The 13,663-nt window shown below is 40.3% G+C and overlaps 1 protein-coding gene across 1 annotated transcript; it reads left to right on the forward strand.

Moving 5' to 3' along the window:
- The first annotated feature begins 7,778 nt into the window (after positions 1 to 7,778).
- On the forward strand, positions 7,779 to 9,278 carry LOC143984171 (uncharacterized). The gene is made up of 4 exons (XM_077484472.1): positions 7,779 to 8,057; positions 8,303 to 8,465; positions 8,565 to 8,706; positions 9,018 to 9,278. Exons 1-4 carry the CDS (start codon positions 7,832 to 7,834, stop codon positions 9,276 to 9,278), a joined length of 792 nt encoding a protein of 263 aa, XP_077340598.1. The 5' UTR covers positions 7,779 to 7,831.
- Positions 9,279 to 13,663: the final 4,385 nt, after the last annotated feature.

Consider the following 13,663-nt stretch of genomic DNA (forward strand, 5'->3'; position numbering starts at 1 on the left):
TTAATGGTCGACTGTGATGGTTGACAGGAGGGAAGTCAGAGACAGAGTGGGGCGAGGGGACCAGTGGCAGGGCAGTCTGAGCGTAGGATGGGAGAATGGGAGAGGAGCTAGGATGGATGACGGGGTGTGGGGAGTGGGTGATGAGTGTGAGGGAAGATCGGTCTGAGGAATGTACTGGGTGTGGTGATTGACCTGCAGTCCCACCTGGAGGGCTGGGGGGAGCCAGTTAGGGTCAGCGGTGACTACCGGAGTCCGCTGTGTGTGTGGGAGTGTTAAGTGGCATTCCACCAGAGGAGGGAGTTCTGTGTCCCTGGGAGGTCATAGGCATCGCGTAAGGTATTGGAGAGTTGCTCTGTCGGGAACCTGACAGGGAAGGAGAATTCCCCACTGGTCCCTCTTGGTGATAATAAGAAAAATACCTACCATGGTAAGAGGACATTTGATTGGTGTGGTAGGGTCATGAGTAGGAATCCCGTTGGCAAAGAGACAATGTGTAGACAGAGATACATAAATCATTACATCAATACAACAAGAACTTGAGCTTGAAAATGAACATGAACGTGAGGTCTGGAAAATTATTTTATACCCTGAGGGTTTAAGCGAAAGGGCTAAGGCCCGGATGACACAGAGTGATGATATAAACGTAAAATAAACCATTACTTATAAACATAACTATAACAATAAAAGTTAATCATATACCTGCGAGAATATCAGAAAATTATTACCAGGCAATTGCATTCGGATCTGAGGGGGGCATGCTCAGTCCTGGTCCAAGGGGCCATATTTTGTGCAAAGACTTCTCTAATTCGAGAAGGGGGGTGAATATTGTGTGATAGATAGGAGAAAGAAAATACTGTTGTAGGTGCAAAACCAACTGCACTCCTGTGATCCACAGGAGAAGTACAGTCAAACGAGCTTTGGCTGTACTTCTCCTTTAAGATGAATACAAAATGAGTGAATTGCATTAGTAGAGAGGCCACCCTCAGGAGGATGGAGGACCTGATTCTCCTATATGTGTCCAGTTCTGGAGACCACATTCACAAGAAGATATTGATAAGATAGAACAAGTCCAGAGATGGGCAACAAAAATGGCAATAAGTCTGGGGAATAAAACATATCAGGAGGGACTTCATTATCTTAATTCATACAATCTTGAAGAAAAGGAAAGACTTTATTGAAACCTTTAAATACATTAGGAGTGTGAATAAGGTTTGGGTGGGCAGTATTTTCAGTACGATACTACGGTTAAGAACACAGGGGCACGGCTTCAAACTAGTAGGAAAAAAGTTCAAAACTAAGCTTGGGAAGTATTGTTTTACTAAAAGAGTGGTTGATGCTTACACAGATGACCAGCAGAGGTAGAGAGTCAACGGTAAGTTAATTGAAATGTGATTAGAAAAAAACATACATTTATACAAATAGGTTAAAGAGGAAGTAAACCCTGATGGGTTTTACTTCCTCTTTTGCTCCCTGCAAAGCCTGCAAATTTAAAGTATAATGGGCTAGTATGCGATGCCTACTCTTCCTCTTCCTTCCGGGGGCCGCAAACTCCGGCTCTGTGACTGGCTGGAGCCACGTGACATCACTTCCGTGCATGTGCGCGGGAGTCATCAGTAACGGCACACCCTGGGGAAGAAACAAAACATAAGTCCATTTCTTCACAGCGCATGCACCGATTACATCATCGGCGCACTACAAGTGAAATATCTCCTAAACAGCGCACGTTTGGGAGATATTTCTACTACCTATAGGTAAGCCTTATTCTAGGCTTACCTATAGTTAAAAGTCACTAGGGAGGGTTTACCACCACTTTAGAGGAAACAGAAAACAACAAAAAACAAACAGCCAATGTTAAAAACTGACAATTGACCATTTGGTCTTTTTCTGCCTATCATGCTTTTATGTTTCTATAAGGCACGGAAGAATATGCTGGAAGTGGATGCATGAATGTGTGCACTAACATATATCATAGTCATAAAGCGTGTGACATTTATCTAAATGTATCGATGGCAAGCTTTTACATGGATTTTACTTCCTTTGGACATACCTATTCTTACTATTGCTCCCGCTTTAAAGCTGAACTTCAGTATTAAAAAAAAAAAAAAAAACTTTGCATTTACCCCCTCAATTCAGGGAAAGGGTTAAATGCTTGTAAAGTCTAGTGTATTATGAATAAGCTGAAATATTTATCTTATATCTTGCACCCCAACATCTCTCTGACACTTCAAGTTGTGAGGGGGACCTCACCATCTTCACATACAATGCAATGCTGCTGGTCCTACATTGTACATGGAAATGTCAAAAAGCCTGCGACTATTAGGAAAAGACTTCAGGGGACCAGTCATACTTTTCTGATGGAAGTCGGCTGGAGTGAGGAATAAGATAAGTATTATGGATTATTCCTCTACCTAACAAGCATTTCTCGACTTAACAAGCATTTAACACTTGCCATGTGGGGAGGCCCCACTACAAGGATAATTTTTTTCTGCTGCCCAGAGTGAGACTTTAAATGAACTTTGAGCTGATCGCAGAATTTAACAGGCACAGTAGGATTCAGGCATAAACACTGTGCCATGCTTCTTCTAAACTGAAAACACAGCATGCCTACAGACATGATTGCCATGAGTACATATATATACACTTACTATAAAAGGGAAATTTTTTAAAAATTACAATACAAAGTAATCATATAGTTTACAAAAAGCCAAACACACCGTTTAAAGAAAAAATACTGGCAAGTCAACTGGTTTTTACTGAACCTATGATTACAATTCACACTTCATGTGAATCATTATGGCCCATGTCACCATTATCAAATATATGCTCAAACTATTTTAAGTTGGGAGATTGGGGTGATCTTTTTTTATTAATAGCAAGAAAAAGCCAAAAAAAATTTTCTGAAAATATGAATGTGCTCACCTTGAATCAGATACTTTTTTCATGTTCATGAGTGTATCAAAGGCTAAAGTAACTGTGGGAGTACGTTATAAGACCCTTAACATATAAGTTAAGGAAGAGATTCATCTCCTTTAATAAATTGAAATAGTTTGGAAATAGGGCAATGTTTTCATTATGGTGGATTTCAATTACCTTGATAATGATTGGGATAATGGAACTGCACATTCATCAAAGGCCTGTTATTTTATGATTATTTTATCTGCTCATACCTGTCATCTCCCTTTATACCTGGATAGATAAAGGAATTAGGCAAGTGTCAGACCTGTATTCCCATACTCATACCTTTCTATTCTCTCCAAACCACCTACACTCTACCCTCCTTAGAGTATTAATGCTACATACAATTAACTCATTGCCTATTACAAAATACCCACTTACGTGTGTCAATTTCTAATCATGCATGGGAATAACTCACAGGCAACAAAATTCATATGAAAGTTATCAATCTGTTTTACAATCTTTTGCAGAAGGAACTCACCTTTACTAAACTGTCCCCATTGCTTAAGTGGGAAAGGGAGTTAGGAAAATCCTTCACCCAGGGATCCTCAAACTACGGCCCTCCAGCTTTTGCGGAACTACGCATCCCATGAGGCATTGTAAAACTCTGTCATTCACAGACATGACTAGGTATGATGGGAATTGTTGTTTCTGCTAACCACTGGAGGGCCATAGTTTGAAGGCCCCTGCCTTCACCAATTCTCAAAGGATGGCAGCTTTCCATACCACTGGATCCACTAATCACTGGGAACTAACCCACAAAATCAGTGGTATACAACTGAATTTATTCTGAACAGAATGCTTCCATCCACCTTACCTCTATGCTGGAAGGACTGCGGAGTACCAGGTACCCTATTCCACGTTCTCTGAGAATGCTCCAAACGCACTAACTTTTGGACCACCATTTCCCAGATTATTGTCGCTGTCGCTAAGCTGCCTCTAGACCTCACCCCAGAACCAGCCCTCCTTAACATTGTTGACACCTTTCCTTACCACTTCCAGCACATTGTTATTCACATCTTACTAACAGCCAGATTGGTAATACTACACCATTGGAAGGAATCCCCCTCTCAAAATGAAGTGATTGCATTAACTCAAATGTCCTATGAACATATGCTAGCTTCTTGTGAAGATCGCCTCCAAAAGGCATATAATAATTGGTCTTGTTGGTTCCAGTGGTACATCAGAATATAAAAATGCTAGTCTTATATCCTTTCACTTTCTTTTCCTTGACACTTTGATAAATATATTGGCCAGGCTGATAATGTTGTCCTTGAATAATTCGAACCCATTTGCTGTAGACCTGTTTTGTCAAACTTTTTGCAATAGCACGCTTTGTGTACTGTTGAATTTGTTTACTCTCTTTCTGTGAAAATTCTTCAATAAAAATGTGTTGAAACATAAATGTGTGCCTTTGTTAATTCTACACTTCTGACCTCTGTGAAATCATAGCAATACGTCTTGGTGCTCATAGAAAGTAAGTAGCCAAATACAGCAATCCAAAAAAATAAAGTCTATAATATTGAGATTGGAATTAGAAGTTCAACTTCAGTTTTTTGTTTATGATGATAGGCAGGGAAATAAATTCAGCAAAAGATGTAGCATTGTTATAAGAATTAAAATATGATAGGCAATAATTGCACCACTATTTTCAATAAATTACTGGAGATAAAATAAAACAAATACAAAAAAAAATAGTATGAGTAAAAGGCTTGCTGCTAAGCAATGTTATATGTTCCCACACCACACAAAAAAAAAAAAAAAAGTGCAGCGCTACCTTACTAATCAATAACTTAACAATAATGGTGGAACCCTCTAATGCATGGGTCTTCAAACTATGGCCCTCCAGTTGTTCAGGAACTACAATTCCCATCATGCCTAGTCATGTCTGTGAATGTCAGAGTTTTACAATGCATCATGGGATGTGTAGTTGCACAACAGCTGGAGGGCCGTAGTTTGAGGATCCCTGCTCTAATGTATGGTATTCTCAATAAACTTTAATATTACCATAATATCAGTTTCTGTGATCTGTAACTACACATGTAATACACATCAAACTAAAAATAAAATATACAAAAATGAAACTTAGCAGGGATGGTGGAAAGCCCTCCTGTAGATATTTGTCATACAAATTAACTTCAAGTGAAATAATTCAAGTGATATGTGACTTCACATGCAATACACATCAAAATGAAAATAAAACATTTAAAAAAATTTAAAATAAAACATAGCCAGGACAGGGGAAACCTCTACTATAGATATAATAACAAATTAACTTCAAGTACAATAATTCACATTAAATAATAACTAAACCATAATAAATTCAGTATAACAATCTAAACAAATTAAAACATCTAAAGTGCAATAATGGTGGGAACCTACCAACTAAAAAGTCTTAATTTTGTCAAGAGAGTGAATCAAAAATAATAATCTGCCAGTAAAACGTCCAATACTTGTATCTAGACAGCTGCATGTGTCCACAGAAAGGCCCAACTTCAAAGAAACCCTCATGATCCACCACCAGTCAGTGAATTTCTCACCTTTAACTGAGATCTATTCACAGGTCGCACTGCGCTTACTCCTTCCAGGGGTCCTATCCTGTGGCTATCTGCTCCTAAGATCCTCCAACACTCCCCTGCAGGTAGCCATGCATTTATGGGATCACCGCTCCTCAATGTATGGATTATGTTTCAAAAACAATTATGGATAAACTATCATAGTTTTTTTACATTTTAGAAGCTTCAGGTTTTATTAAAAATACCTTAAAATGCTCACATTTTAACATGCACTAAAATCTGTGCAAAGAGATATAAAGCTTGTCAGGGTACAATCACATTGGCCTCTTTAAAAATCCAAGATATCAGCAACACATTATACCAGATTACAGTGAATCACCTCCTGCTTTGCATAATGACTTCACTTCTGACAAATTTCATCACCAGTCACGTGACGTTACATGTTTTCTCCTTAAGGAAGTCATGTGACTGGTGACGAAACATGTTGGAGGAGGAGACATCATGCAACATATTAAATCCAATGAGATCTTTAATTCTAAAGCTGCTTTATTTGTATATAGTGGCTGGTGCACATTTGGTGTGAAGAGATTGTATTCAAGGTGGACTACCTGAGTTTAAGTTTTAATTTTTCACTGGACTCTAATTTGATAATATTATAATTTATACACTCTTTATGGATATATGATTTATGTGATAGTGCAACACTATTTTTGGAAACAGTCTGTCAGCGTTTATTCTTGTATGTGCTAGGTGGAGAGATGTTCCCTTATTTCCTGACCCAGCAACTAGTATCACAGTGGGATTGATTTACTAAAACTAGAGAGTGCAAAATCTGGTGCAGCTGTTCAGGTTAAAAATATGGTGATTATAGGGGCGCTGAAATATAAACCTTACTTAAAAAAAACTGAAAAAAATATATAACTTAATAATCATAAGTGACTAGGGTGATAAACAACCTCTCACCATACAATATTGATCAAATGACAATTGCAAAAAACTAGTTAATAATAAAGTCCCAATTAGATGATAGAGAACAACATATATCCAAAGTCCATGCAGTGATTCATCAAAGAAATTTGTGATAAACTCCGTCTACATTCATTTGCCAGAATATACTGAAGTCTGTTGAAAATTAGTGAAACGTCCCTTCACCAAGATTTGGACATGGACTACACCCAACCGTGAAGATAAGTTGTCTTCTTACCAGATTGTGTTGACTACTTTAATTAAAAAGATAGTCAGCTGAGCTTGTGCAGGTATATGCCTGCTCACATGGAATATGATGGGTCTCTATGGAAAAAACCTTCCTCCTCATAGGCTCAGACGGGGCATAAAAAAGGAGAGCAAACGATATCCATAGTAACACCATTTTAATTAAAACAAAATTTTAAAAACATAAAGCCAAATGGCTGCTTACATTTCTCAGTGCCCGACCTGGCACTGGGGCTGCTCGCTTATCAAATCATTTCGTGGTAGGTTCGTAGTTCCTCGTTGTGTACGGCATGCGTTCCACCGAATGCGGCCGACAACCAAGGCGACCGGAACTGTGCGTATACGAACGTGACCAGGTACCACCTCGACGTACGTTTCGTTTTCACGTCTTCAGGAAGCTGTTCATGTTAGCCAATCATCTTCTAACTTCAGCTTGTTCAATTAAGCTTTGACAAAAAAACTGGAAGCTGATTGGTTTCTATGCAGCGCTGCACCAGATTTTGTACTCTCCAGTTTTAGTAAATCAACCCCAGTGTAAGAAAATGTGGGAAGCCTCTACAATGGGAACACGTGTAAGAAAATTGTAGTTGTATTTAAACTTGTATAACAAAACAGTTGAAAACTGTGTGAAATACTTATTTTTATTTGTACTAACAGTTTTTTTTTTCAGGACAAGCTTTGAAAAAATCAGCTCACCCCTCTACAATTTCAGGTTTTCACAACTCTCTTTGTTTCCATTTGGAAAATTATTTCTCTTTCACCTATCATTTAGAGTATAGTATGTGAAAGACAATGTTCCAATGGGAATGCCCCTGGAAGACATCTTTTAAGACAAAGTGTACGTCGGGCAGCAGGCAGAATGTAGTGGTGACATCATCACTCACACTGAGAAAGGTGGAGCGTTTTCATGCTATGCTTATTTGTACACCTTAGCGTACACTAAGGTTTTGTGCGCACCAATCGTTTGTTAATAAATACTTCAACCTAAACACTGCACTATGGTGCCTCTGAATTTTTTTCTGCAACATGGTTGCCCTGTTAACTACGGAGCAGGTAATCACAGTCTTTTGTGTCAACTGCGGCCAGCAGCGTGAAAGAAGAAAAAAAACACCCGGAAGCACATCCTAATCAGCAGGTGTACCTGGGAAATGACACAGGAAGTTGAGAGGGATGAAAGGGGAGAAGACAGCATGGCGGCAAGAGACATCTCGCACGAGGCCATCATCGCACTGGTGCATGCCCGACCAGAGTTATGGGACTCAGAATGCCCAGGATATGCAGACCGAGTGCTGAAGAGAGCAAAGTGGGAGGAAGTCTACAAATATGTCACACCGAACTGGGACAAGATGTCTGCAACTGAACAGGATAACCGAGGTGAGTGCAAGGTTTGTTGTGTCTATGCAGCAGGGTACACATGCATCCTAGTAAAGATTTTACCCCCTAATGACCAGGCCATTTTATAGCAATACAGCACTGCGTCACTGACAATGCTGCAAACAAACTAAATTGAATGGTAAATCAATGGTTGGGGTCTTCCCTATAGTGTTGTCCGGGTGGGAGGGGGCAGATCTGTCTCGACTTTTGTCCCTAACATGTGTTATGTTTTTTATATATTGCAGGAAAGGAGGTTTATACACGTTGGAGGTCCCTGCGCGACCGTTACAAAAAAGAAGTCAACGAAGAGAAGGCTGCGGAGAGAAGCGGAGCACCCTCAACTCGTCGCAGGCCTAACCCCCATGCAGAGGCTTTGTCATTTTTGAGGCGCACCACTGAGATGCGCGCGTAAGTATATCCATTTATTTTACTTAGCGATTTGTGACCAGTAAAGGCGTATTCATGTTCACTTTTTTTTTTAAACGTGTAATCTTTATTGTTACCTAGAACTGTGTCAAGTGTCCCTGTGAGAGCAAGCGCAAGGCGCGAAAGTTCGTCACCATCACCATCAGGAGACGCTGACACCAGTCAAGAAACCACAGAGACAGTGTCATCCCAAGAATATCATCCATCCACTCAAGAACCTGCGGTATGTATTTTAAAAATGTCACAATTTCTGTCCACAAAAAAACGTATTACTTACATTTTGAAAAGGCAGCTGGTGTTGGCACAAATGTTGGAGAAACAACAACAGCTTATTTTTGGGCAAAGTGTGACTTGTTCTTCTGGCTTTGGAGGTCTTCAGTGAGATCAGGTTTTTGCGGCAAAACAAGTACCTGTGTGTGATCTATTCTAAACAGGTGCTGCAATATTTGTACAAGCCTTATCATCATCATATGCTGTTCACTAAAGTGTGACCTCAGTATCAGATGCATAATCTATATATTCTAACTATTGCAGGCAAATCCAGATAGGAGAGTCCGGTCTACTTCCACCACCCGTCGAACACGCCTTACTCAACAAGAGACACCTTTTGAGGAATATTTCAACCGTATCATTGAAGAAATTAGAAAACAATCACAAAACCAGGCCAAAGATGATGAATTCCTCAACATCTCAGACCCAGATGTTATGTTCTTGAGAATGTTGCTTTGTGTAATCAGGGAGATTCCTGCAGATAAGCGCACTGAGGTCAGGGGTGATATACATGCCTATTTATAGTATATCGTGTCCGCTTGCAAAGAGCAACGCCCATATCCTAAATTTCAGCCATGGGCTATGGGTTTTAATTCACCTAGTGGCTCTTTCAGTAGACCAATGCCCAGTCAGCAGTGCCATGACACAACATCTGCCATTAACCCTTATGTAGGACCCCCACCACTGTATACACCTTACCCATCTAATCCTGGTTACCAAAGGATGCATGTGCAGCCACACCCAGTGTCTTCACCCTCATCTTCCCATTCAGGATCACCCGTAGATGTTGGTAGTGAACCAAGCCATTCTTCCCTGCGTAACCCTAATTATCCAATTTATGAAAACTTATAGTATTCCTATGGCAGTGATATGACAGTTTTATTTTTCTTGTTGTGTTAATGTTACTTAATGTTTTACCTACACTACTTAATGTTTTACCTACACGAACTAATGTTTACAACCAACCCCAGATTCCTCCATCTACACTGAACTGTACGCACAGAAGAATCTCCCACTGTCCCAAGCTTATACATGTTGCTACTTGGCCCCACTTGCTCTCACAATACCTGAACTTTCTGATTGGGTGCTAGCATTGTTTAGGTTGAGAGCCTTGGCCCAGTGGGAGATTACCCCATCTACACAGTGGAGTGTACATGGAGACATCTTTTGCACTTTCTCCATCTAGCCAAAAATTTCAGAACTGTTTACCGCACTCAGTGCCCATCTTTGGCCCCTTTCACACGGAGCGGATCAGTAATGATCTTCCCCGTGATGATCCGCTCGCTCAGCGGGGATCGCTCCGTTGTCCCCGCTGAGCCGGCTGCGGACAGGGCGGTCTCCGCACACTGTGCAGGGACCGCCCTGTCAGCTCTCCGCTCTCCTCTATGGGGATCGGACGAGCACGGACCGTCTGTCCGTGTTCATCCGATCCGCTCTGCAGACGGATAGAATAGGATTTTCCTCCGTCTGCAGAATCGGACTGTTGCGGAGGCAGACGATATCGGGTGTCTGCGGATGTGCATCCGTAGACACCCACTATTGTCCGCCACCGCAATTGTTCGATTCTGTAGACGGAGGGAAATCCAATTTTTCTAGCCGTCAGCAGAGCGGATTGGATGAACACAGACAGACGGTCCGTGTTCTTCCGATCCCCATAGAGGAGAACAGAGAGCTCACAGGGCGGTCCCTGCACAGTGTGCCGGGACAGCCCTGTCTGCCACCGGCTCAGTGGGGACAATGGAACGATCCCTGCCGACCGAGCGGATCATCACGGGACGGATCATTACTGATCAGCCCTGTGTGAAAGGGGCCTTACAGCACTTCAGGAATACTGTAACCTTTTTTTTTTTTTTAGGGGGGGTAGTGGGGGATATTTTGTGGACTCGTTATCTGTTGCACTTGAAATTCAATACTTGAAACTAAAAGGAAATTTTATATATATATATTCCAAAGGAATTAAAAAACAGTTTTCTATACTTGCAAGCATTCAATGTTTTTGTAAGGTTTGTCTATTTTTTATACACCCTGTGCATAGCAAAAGATAGAAATAAAAACAATTTAAATTGTTGAAAATTGTCGACTACTTTATTTAAGGCAAACGTGAAAAATGACACAAAAACTTGAAAACTGTGATGAAAAAACTTTGACATGTAAGGTCCATGCAACACCGGTTAAAAATTTACACATAGTCCAATTGCTATGGCAGCTGTCCATCTGCACTCAAAAAGTAATCAGTGAAATGTTCACGGACTTGTAGGGCCTGATTACTTGGATGAGTGCCAGTAACATGACCTATGGGTTCCTCAGAAACAGGGGTTTCGGTGGCCACGATCTCCTTACCCCTCAAAAAATTGTGGAGAACACAACATGCTAGAACCACATTGACGGCATGATCAACTTCTAGATGCATGGCTGTCATCAAAACACGCCATTTGGCAGTGCAAATGCCAAATGCGCACTCAACCATTCTTCTAGCTCTGCTGAGTCGATATTTAAAAATTCACCTCCTGGCAGTGAGACCATGCCTGGTATAGGGCCTTAGCAGGTGAGTAGATAAGGCAAATGCCTCATCTCCCAGCACTACAAATGGAAGATCTGGTCCAGTAGTACCAGGGAGAGGCCTTGACTGTGGCACCTGAAATTCGCCATATTGAAACCGCCGCCCCATTACGGAATTTCTGAAAATTCTAGAATCTCCAGAACTCCCATACGCTCCAACATCCACAGCGATGAACTTCATATTTGCATCGCTGAGTCCCAGAAGCACAATGGAAAAGTATTTCTTATAGTTGAAAAAGCGGGAACCGGATTTTGGAGGCTTGATGAGCCGGATGTGTTTCCCATCTAATGCCCCAATGCAGTTTGGGAAGTTGGTCTTCTCCCAAAATTCCTCAGCTATTTCCTCCCACAGACTGGATGTTGGCTCCGGCATGACTGATGTTTTCAGTTCTTCCCATATAATATGACAGGTATCGTGCACAATGGTGGATACGGTGGAAATTCCCATCAGAAATTGATGATGGAGGGAGGTGAAACTGGCACCAGTGGCAAGGTATCTGCAATACAAAATTGATAACAATTCAGAAAATATAAAATATAGTAAAATAAATAATAAAAAAAAAAAAATCAATATACATATGGAGTTCTACATGGTAACAAATAAACATCAGTATCTATATAAGCTGATGACTTTTAACACATTGCAGCCCAAAGATGAAACATTCCTCGGCTCTGGTAGTAGGTGCTGGCATCCAAACAGGAAGCCTGGTGGTGGGTTGGTCTAGTACAAAATATTATTATATTATTATTTGGTGGTACCTTGCTTGTTAATGCAAAATTCTGCCTTTTGTGTTCAGAGCTCACCTACATAATTAGAAACTACTGAAATTTGATGACGTTTCCTATTTGCAAAAAATAAAACTGACTGTGCAAGGCACGATAGATAGTTTTCAAGGATAAAAAATAATGGTAATGGTAGTAATGTGCGAAAAATCGCTGTTGTGATATAGATTAGGTCATAGATTCATCTATATATATGTGTGTATATATATATATATATATATATATATATATATATATATATATATATACATACACACATACACACTATTGCCAATATTGCCTAAACCTGCATGTACATGAATTTAAGCATTTGTTCAACATATGGAAAACCTACCTTAACCACTTTCAGACCGGACCATTTTGCTGGTAAATGACCAGAGGTCTTTTTACACTTTGGCACTGCGCTGCTTTAACTGGTAATTGCGCGGTCATGCAATGTTGTACCCAAACAAAATTTGCGTCCTTTTCTTCCCACAAATAGAGCTTTCTTTTGATGGTATTTGATTGCCTCTGCGATTTTTATTTTTTGCGATATAAACGTAAAAAGACCGCAAATTTTGAAAAAAAATGATATTTTCTACTTTTTGTTATTAGAAAAATCCAATAAACTCAATTTTAGTCATACATTTAGGCCAAAATGTATTCAGCCACATGTCTTTGGTAAAAAAAAAGTCAATAATTGTATATTTATTGGTTTGCGCAAAAGTTGTCACATCTACAAACTAAGGTACGTTTTCTGGAATTTACGCAGCTTTTAGTTTACGACTGTCTATCTCATTTCTTGAGGTGCTAAAATGACAGGGCAGTACAAAACCCCCCCAAATGACCCCATTTTGGAAAGTAGACCCCCTAAGGAAATTGATAAGAGGCATGTTGAGCCCATTGAATATTTTATTTTTTTGCCTCAAGCGATTGAATAATGACAAAAAAAAAATTTTTTTTTTTTTTTTACACAAAGTTGTCACTAAATGATATATTGCTCACACATGCTATGGGCGTATGTGAAATGACACCCCAAAATAAATTCTGCTGCTTCTCCTGAGTACGGGGATACCACATATGTGGGACTTTTTGGGAGCCTAGCCGCGTACAGGGCCCCGAAAACCAAGCACCGCCTTCAGGCTTTCTAAGGGCGTAAATTTTTGATTTCACGCCTCACTACCTATTACAGTTTTGAAGGCCATAAAATGCCAAGATGGCACAAAACCCCCACAAATGACCCCATTTTAGAAAGTAGACACCCCAAGCTATTTGCTGAGAGGCATGTTGAGTCCATGGAATATTTTATATTTTGCCACAAGTTGCGGGAAAATTACAAACTTTTTTTTTTTTTTTTTTTTTTCACAAAGTTGTCACTAAATGATATATTGCTCATGCATGCCATGGGCATATGTGAAATGACACCCCAAAATAAATTCTGCTGCTTCTCCTGAGTACGGGGATACCACATATGTGGGACTTTTTGGGAGCCTAGCCGCGTACGGGGCCCCGAAAACCAAGCACCGCCTTCAGGCTTTCTAAGGGCGTAATTTTTTGAGTTCACTTCTCACTACCTATTACAGTTTTGA

This window comes from Lithobates pipiens, unplaced genomic scaffold (assembly GCF_037356315.1).
Source record: "Lithobates pipiens isolate NorthernLeopardFrog02 unplaced genomic scaffold, aLitPip1_a1.2 Scaffold_16, whole genome shotgun sequence".
Classification (NCBI taxonomy): domain Eukaryota; kingdom Metazoa; phylum Chordata; class Amphibia; order Anura; family Ranidae; genus Lithobates; species Lithobates pipiens.

Bases quoted from the DNA above. Each gene is read 5' to 3' on its own strand.
- LOC143984171 (XM_077484472.1), top strand. From the start codon at position 7,832: ATGACACAGGAAGTTGAGAGGGATGAAAGGGGAGAAGACAGCATGGCG. The intron at 8,466-8,564 runs GTAAGTATATCC...ATTGTTACCTAG, and splicing joins CGCACCACTGAGATGCGCGC to AACTGTGTCAAGTGTCCCTG. The intron at 8,707-9,017 runs GTATGTATTTTA...TAACTATTGCAG, and splicing joins CATCCACTCAAGAACCTGCG to GCAAATCCAGATAGGAGAGT.